General features: G+C 38.2%; 1 protein-coding gene across 1 annotated transcript; it reads left to right on the top strand.

The window, feature by feature from the left end:
* The first annotated feature begins 545 nt into the window (after window positions 1-545).
* LOC145008982 (Major facilitator superfamily protein) lies at window positions 546-3,746 on the top strand. Its single transcript, XM_078967630.1, has 5 exons — window positions 546-772; window positions 898-1,000; window positions 1,864-2,081; window positions 2,170-2,711; window positions 2,802-3,746. Exons 1-5 carry the CDS (start codon window positions 770-772, stop codon window positions 3,649-3,651), a joined length of 1,716 nt encoding a protein of 571 aa, XP_078823756.1. The 5' UTR covers window positions 546-769; the 3' UTR covers window positions 3,652-3,746.
* The last annotated feature ends 3,392 nt before the right edge of the window (window positions 3,747-7,138 follow it).

The raw sequence follows: 7,138 nt of genomic DNA, 5'->3' as shown, positions 1-7,138 counted from the left end.
AACACGGCCAAACAATTTCTTTCATAACATTCTTTCCCCTGGGATAATTAATAATGACGCTGAAACTTAAAACGAAAACCAAAAACATGGCGACTTTATTTTATGTGGGGTTGAAGAAGCACTCAAGAGAACTAATGATTAACAAAATGTATGGGTGTACCATTATTTATTTTGCTTTTATGGCTCACAAAACATGGAAAATAACACGTACCACATATATACATGACAATCTATAGAAACTTATGTAGATTGCTGGTAGTTTGTAACAGAAATAGGTAACAATGCATGTTCTACAGTGCTGGATTCGTCTCGCACATGTGCTTCCACTAAAATTCAGCATCAACTTTTTGGTTTTCTTTTTTGTGAAAGAATATTTTGTCTCCTCAATTAGTACCCATGTAATTTTTTAATCTTGCAGTAAAATAAAACCAAATATATATAATAGAAGAAGCGTTAAGCACAGTGACATTGAAAGTGACCGAGGCTGCTTTAAAACGATTCAAATAATGTTGAGTTAAATCTGAAGCTTGTTTTTATGTACACAATAAAACTCTAAGTGCGATACACATTGCTAGAATCCTCTGATGCAGATGTGGTAGGGCTATCTTTGCCGATTAACATAATGATCTGTCGACAGAACATAATATTCTCACTACAAGTTATAACGTTTTGGGCTATATAAGGAAGAGTTCTTCTACGAAACAGAAACAGGCTTTCCTTTCGGACTTCAATCCTCTTTCACAAGACAAGGGGAAAGGAAAGACAGATCATGGTAAACAATATCATATGTAGCTAGCTACTAAACCCTAATTCTTGGTTTCTTCAGAGTACAAACTTTCTTTTGATGATTTCGTTGGTTTCATAGCTTAAGTTCTTTGTTTCGTATGTGTTGATCAGGAGGGTAAGGTTGGTTTAACCGTAGCTGACGCTGTAGATTACAAGGGTTTACCTGCTGATAGGGTGAAAACTGGTGGTTGGGTGCCTGCTTCCCTCATCCTTGGTCAGTTCATATTATTAATTCTGTCATGCATTTGGCCACTTTATGTTTTTACACTTATATATTAATTTGAATATTCCAAATATACGACCTCTGTATGTAAGTGGAAGTGAATGGAAGGAGATCGATTCAGATATATATATATATATATGTATGTCAATGCTAGCGATAAACGTTAAGGATGACTTATGAGTGTTTTTGGTTATCTTCCTCGTTGTTCTGACATGCATGGGCCAGTTTTGGCTAGTGGAAACTTTGAATAAATACAAATAAACGTACAACAAATTAAGATATATTCCCGCTAATACAAAGGATGTGGTCATCTGTAATCTTGTCGTAAAACATATTTGTATAGATAGATAGAAATGAACTTAAACGAAGATTCACATCTCAATGTTTGGGCTTACTTTTGCAATCAAAAGTTCAAGATTAGGTTAATCTCTTTTATCTTCCACATTCTTCTGTTTGATTTCTTTGTAGAAAGTGATGGTTCGTAGTGTCTAACTCAAGAGAGCAATAGGCACTAAAGGGTACGATATGAGACGCATAAAGAACTATACTTAAATTGGGTCTTTTGGGAGGGATAATTATGGTCGCCTAATGAGTAAAACTTGTCATCTAAAGACTAACATACGCACCAAGAACTTATGGCTTTTCAAATCAAATCAAATTTACAAATTCAAATGTTTCCCGCAAACAAAAAATCATTTCTCATACACATTAACTGTTCCTTAATTTCTCCAAATATAACAGTAGATCGTGTTATGAAGATAGACAATCTTTCTCATAATCAATCATCACTCATGTTTTCTTGATTCCTAGTCAAAACAAGAATCTTGTAATTTGACTTTTTACTCAAACAACAGGAATCGAAATATGCGAGAGGCTTTCCACGATGGGAATCGCAGTAAACCTGGTGACGTATTTGGGTGGAACCATGCATCTCTCCAGCTCAGCTTCAGCCAATGTCGTCACCGATTTCATGGGCACTTCTTTCCTTTTGTGCCTTCTTGGTGGCTTTTTAGCTGACACTTTTCTTGGAAGATACAAAACTATCATCATTTTTGCATCCATTCAAACTCTTGTAAGTTATTCGTATTCCATCAATACACTTGTACCACGTATGATGATGGGTAATTCGACATCTTGATTCTTGACACTATTTTCTTTAGGGTACGTGTGCGTTGGCATTGTCGACCAAACTACCACAGTTCAGGCCACCACCATGCCACTCTCTTGAAAACTGCAAACAAGCAAGTGGTTTCCAAATGGGGATCTTGTATCTTGCTTTGTATCTTATAGCCGTTGGCACGGGTGGCCTGAAATCAAGTGTTTCGGGATTTGGGACTGACCAGTTCGACGAAAAGAATGAAGAGGAAAAGACACAAATGGCGTATTTCTTTAATAGGTTTTTCTTCTTTATAAGTTTGGGAACGTTAATGGCAGTTACAGTGCTAGTGTACATACAAGATGAAGTTGGTAGAAGTTGGGCTTACGGAATTTGTTCAGTCTCAATGTTCACCGCAATTTTGGTGCTCTTGTCTGGGACTAAAAGATACAGGTACAAAAAAAGTGCAGGAAGTCCTATTGTTCAAATTTTCCAAGTCATTGTTGCTGCTATAAAGAAGAGAAAGATGGATCTTCCTTATGATTCAGGCTTGTTATACGAAAATTCACCTGAGGTTTCAAGAATCCATCACACGAATCAGTTTCGGTATATTCCTTTCACTCACTAGCGTCACTTGTGTAATATTCGATTGAGACATATTTTGTCGCTAATACTACTTTATTTTCTTGCATGTAGTTGCTTAGACAAGGCAGCAATAGTAGCAGAAGGTGACTTTGAGAAAAATTCTTCGAGTTCTTGGAATCCATGGAAGCTATGTACGGTGACAAGGGTGGAGGAAGTGAAGATGATGGTGAGGCTACTGCCAATATGGGCGACAACGATTCTTTTTTGGACTACTTATGCCCAAATGATTACCTTTTCCGTCGAGCAAGCAGCCACAATGAGAAGAACTGTCGGAGGTTTCCAAATCCCTGCCGGATCCCTCACTGTCTTCTTCGTCGCTGCAATCTTGCTCAGCTGCGCGGTGTACGATTCTCTGATTATCCCAGTTTGGAAGAAATGGAAAGGAACACCGGGATTTACTGATTTACAGAGAATTGCATTAGGTCTTGCCCTCTCAGCGCTAGGAATGGCGGCAGCGTCGTTGGGCGAGGTGAAAAGATTATCTGTGGCGAGGCGGCACCCCACTCAGACGACGGAGCCTCTTCCTATCAGCGTGTTCATCCTGATCCCACAGTTCTTCCTCGTGGGGTCCGGTGAGGCGTTTATTTACACCGGCCAGCTTGATTTTTTTATCACTAGATCACCAAAAGGGATGAAAACGATGAGCACTGGTCTGTTTCTAACAACGCTGTCACTGGGTTTTTTCTTGAGTAGTCTCTTGGTGACTGTGGTGAAGAATGTCACCGGAAACAATGGTGAAGGTGGGTGGCTCGCCAACAACATTAATAATGGAAGGCTTGATCTCTTCTATGGATTAGTGGCGGCTTTGAGCGGCGTAAATTTTGCAATTTATCTTGTATGTGCAGCTTGGTACAAGAAAGACAAGGGTAAATCGTCAGATGTTGAAATGGAGAAGTGTTAACTTTTGAAATTGGTATCTTAAGATTTGTGTGCAGAATTTATTTTCTTGTTGGCAATGTAGACAAAGAAAATACGAATAAAAAGTGTGTTTTCCTATTGTGTTATTTAAAAACATATATTATCCTTGCAGTATCACTCCAAGAAATATAGTCATTACCGGCGATACAAATAGCGGCGAGAGCACCTTTAGCGGCGACAAATCGATAAGTTGCCGCTAAAGATGTTATCGCCGGTAATGTCTTCTTATCCGTATCCGCGTTTTCACGCTCTGTTAAACGTCAACCATTCGATCATTTTTCTAATCTAATGTTTGGGAAACTCATGGAAGGCACAAAACCAATACCGACGACAAAATGTCGTCGCTAAAGACTTAAAATTGTCGCCGCTAAAGGTAAAAAAAATGCACCTTCTTTTACCTCTTCGTAGGTCGCCGCTAATGATTTGTATCGTCGGTATTGATTCATTTGTCGTCGCTATTGGGTGTCGCCACTAAAGGTCAACGCAGATTACAGCTAATCACTTCCTCTTTCTGCTTCGATCTGCTTTCATTTTGTTCCATTTTCTCAATCATTTGCTACGGCGATTCTTCCTCATTTAACAGCCTATAGTAGAAGAGATACCGCCGGACACCGGAAACTTCCCTCTTCGGCTACTGGCGTTATTGCTGCTCTCGATTTCTTTCTTTGATTTCCTCGGTGCGTTGGGCGTACTGCTTAGCAGTCCTCTATGCGGGGCGTACCCCTCGTATTTGGGGCGTACCTACATGGTGACGAGTGATCGAAACCCGACCCTCGAACGTGTCAAGAGTGCATGATATGTGTTCATCATATCAAGTACGCTGGGCGTAAGTACTGTATGCTCGGCGTACCCTTCAAACCAACCTCGAAATTGTGTCATAAACTTCAAATTTTTGTATCTTTCGCATAAGTGACATTCTATATATCCACTCGTAGGTTAAATTATGCTCTACAACTTTCGTTTAGATTTGGTCGGCGAATTTTTGACTTTATTTTTATTATTATATATTTAACGGCCGAGACAGGAAAAGTCCGTTAACATTATAACTTCTTCAACCGACGTCCACTTTCGTCTGTCTTTTTACCGTTGTACTACTATTGACGAGACCTTCGATTCTCGTTTTGGTTGCGTCGGTTAAAAATCACTCGATATTTATTTTGAGTTTTTAGTTGTTTACTATTATACCGAAACTTAGAAAAATCATAACTTACTCATATAAAGTCAGATTTTGACGTTCCTTTTATGAAAATTCTCGGTTTAAGGAATACTAGAACTTTCATTTAGATCATAAAGGCTAAAAAGTAGTTTATCGAAAACTCACTTTTTTACATCATACGGCGTGGTACTGGTTTTGGCACAAAACTTCAATAAGTCATAACCTCTTTGTTATAACTCAGATTTCGATGAGGCTTTCGCCTAAATGTTTCTAACAAGATTCTTTACAACTTTCAATAATATAATTTTACTTATATTCAATTTTTAATTTTTTTTTTAATTTTAATAACTGGCATTTCATTGGAATCTCATAAGACTTCTAATACTTTCTGAATGATTTTAAACATAGTTTTACTTCAATTCTAGTAAAAATTATCTGCTAGAACTCAATGATAATAATCATATAATATTTCATAGTATTTTTTACTTTTAAACTTACATAACACGATAACTGAACGTGTATGTTTCAAATACCTCCTCCTTTTGAGGATTTTGTCCCAGAAATAACATTGATTTAAATAAATTGGGATATTTCGCTCTTATCTCATTCTTATTTTCCCAAGTATAATTCGGGCCTTGATGGTGTTTCCACTTGACAAGCACCGACTCCACTTCTTTAATACAAAATTTAGTCGTTCTTTCGTTTACAATCTCTTTAGGCTCTTCTACATATATTAATTTATTATCCTGTTTCACCTCAGATAACGGGACCGTTTCATCATATATACTTAAAATTTTTTGCAGATAACTCACATGAAACACATCATAACTACCTGTCAAATCTTCAGGTAATTCCAAGCGGTATGCTTCTTTACCAATTCTCTAGATGATTTTGAAAGGACCAATAAATCTGGCACTCAATTTTCCTTTCTTTCCAAATCGCATAATGCCCTTCTATGGGGATACCTTCAGCATTAAAAAATCACCCACCTGGAATTCTATGGTCAACTTCTCTTTTCTGCAAAGGACTTTTGTCGATCATGGGCCGCTTTCATTCTTTCTCATACGATTTGAATCTTGTCGGTGGTATCTTGAATCATTTAAGGGCCTCCAAGGATTTTCTGTCCAATATCATGCCAACATAATGACGTACGACATTTACGACCATATAATGTTTCATATGGTGGCATTTTGATTGAAGTGTGGTAACTGTTATTACATGAAAAATCGAAAAGAGGTAAGTACTTATCCCAGTTACCACCGAACTCCAAGATACATGCACGAAGCATATCTTCTACTGTTTGGATTGTTCTCTCCGTTTGACCGTCTTTCTAGGGATGAAAGCGGTGTTGAGAGCAACTCGAGATCCCAATTCATGTTGTATACTCGCCCAAAAGTGAGAAGTTGTGACAACCCGAAACTTTTTTTCGTTATCTTTACCCAATCTCCGTTAATAAAATTTGAATTTTATTGAATTTCCGTCAAGCTTCTTGGTTAATAAAATCAACTAGTTTTATATAATTAAAATGATATACGAGTTGGAACCAAAAATCGTGTGAAAAACTCAAATTTTCTCGAAAAACAGCAGGTGTGTAGCCAAGAAGAGTGTACGACCGTAAACCCATGTACGATTGGTGTTAGGTGGACCCCACCACCGACCATACCCCCAGCCTATATATACGGGACACCCACCTTCTTTCTCTCTCTAGACTCCTGACCGTAAACACCAAAAAGCACCCCTTGTTCTTTCGAAAATCATCAAAAATTGTCTGTGGGAGTCGATTTAGAGCGTCTGGAACACATTTTTCAACGAACTCATCACCCTTGTTCTTGAGTGTACAGTCGTACACCCTCCAAATCTGCAAAGGGTCGTAAACCAATCAAGAGGAGTTCATGGTCGTAAACCCCGTTCATGGCCGTAAAGCCCTTTTCACGGTCGTAAACGATTCCAAAGTGGTGAAAAACCGTTTTCCTCGGTTCAATCATGTCCCGGTAACATTCCTTAACTGAAAGCAAGTTGTTATCTACCACTTTACCTAACGAAATGGCTAATTTAGATACATATATGTACTTAATTGTTATTAGGATTCCGTTAAGTGCCAGACACAACAACTCGAGGGTCTTCGTTTCCAGTTCAACGCTTGCACACAACAAACAGTGAGTTCATACCCCTACGCTTTTATGGTTTTTTAAACATTTTTAGGGGGGGGGGGGGGGGGAAGGAATACAAGCCAAACACAAATGATTTTGTGAACTAAAACAAAAAGGATATCAATAAGATTAAAACTTATGCAATTGCTACACTCCAACGATTT

This window comes from Lactuca saligna, chromosome 8 (assembly GCF_052625555.1).
Source record: "Lactuca saligna cultivar CGN05327 chromosome 8, ASM5262555v1, whole genome shotgun sequence".
Classification (NCBI taxonomy): domain Eukaryota; kingdom Viridiplantae; phylum Streptophyta; class Magnoliopsida; order Asterales; family Asteraceae; genus Lactuca; species Lactuca saligna.
This window is presented reverse-complemented; position numbering and strand designations above follow the sequence as displayed.

What these genes read in the sequence shown, in the direction of transcription:
- LOC145008982 (XM_078967630.1), top strand. An exon ending in TTGCATCCATTCAAACTCTT is followed by an intron (nt 2,082 to 2,169) that starts GTAAGTTATTCG and finishes TATTTTCTTTAG; the next exon opens with GGTACGTGTGCGTTGGCATT. An exon ending in CATCACACGAATCAGTTTCG is followed by an intron (nt 2,712 to 2,801) that starts GTATATTCCTTT and finishes TCTTGCATGTAG; the next exon opens with TTGCTTAGACAAGGCAGCAA.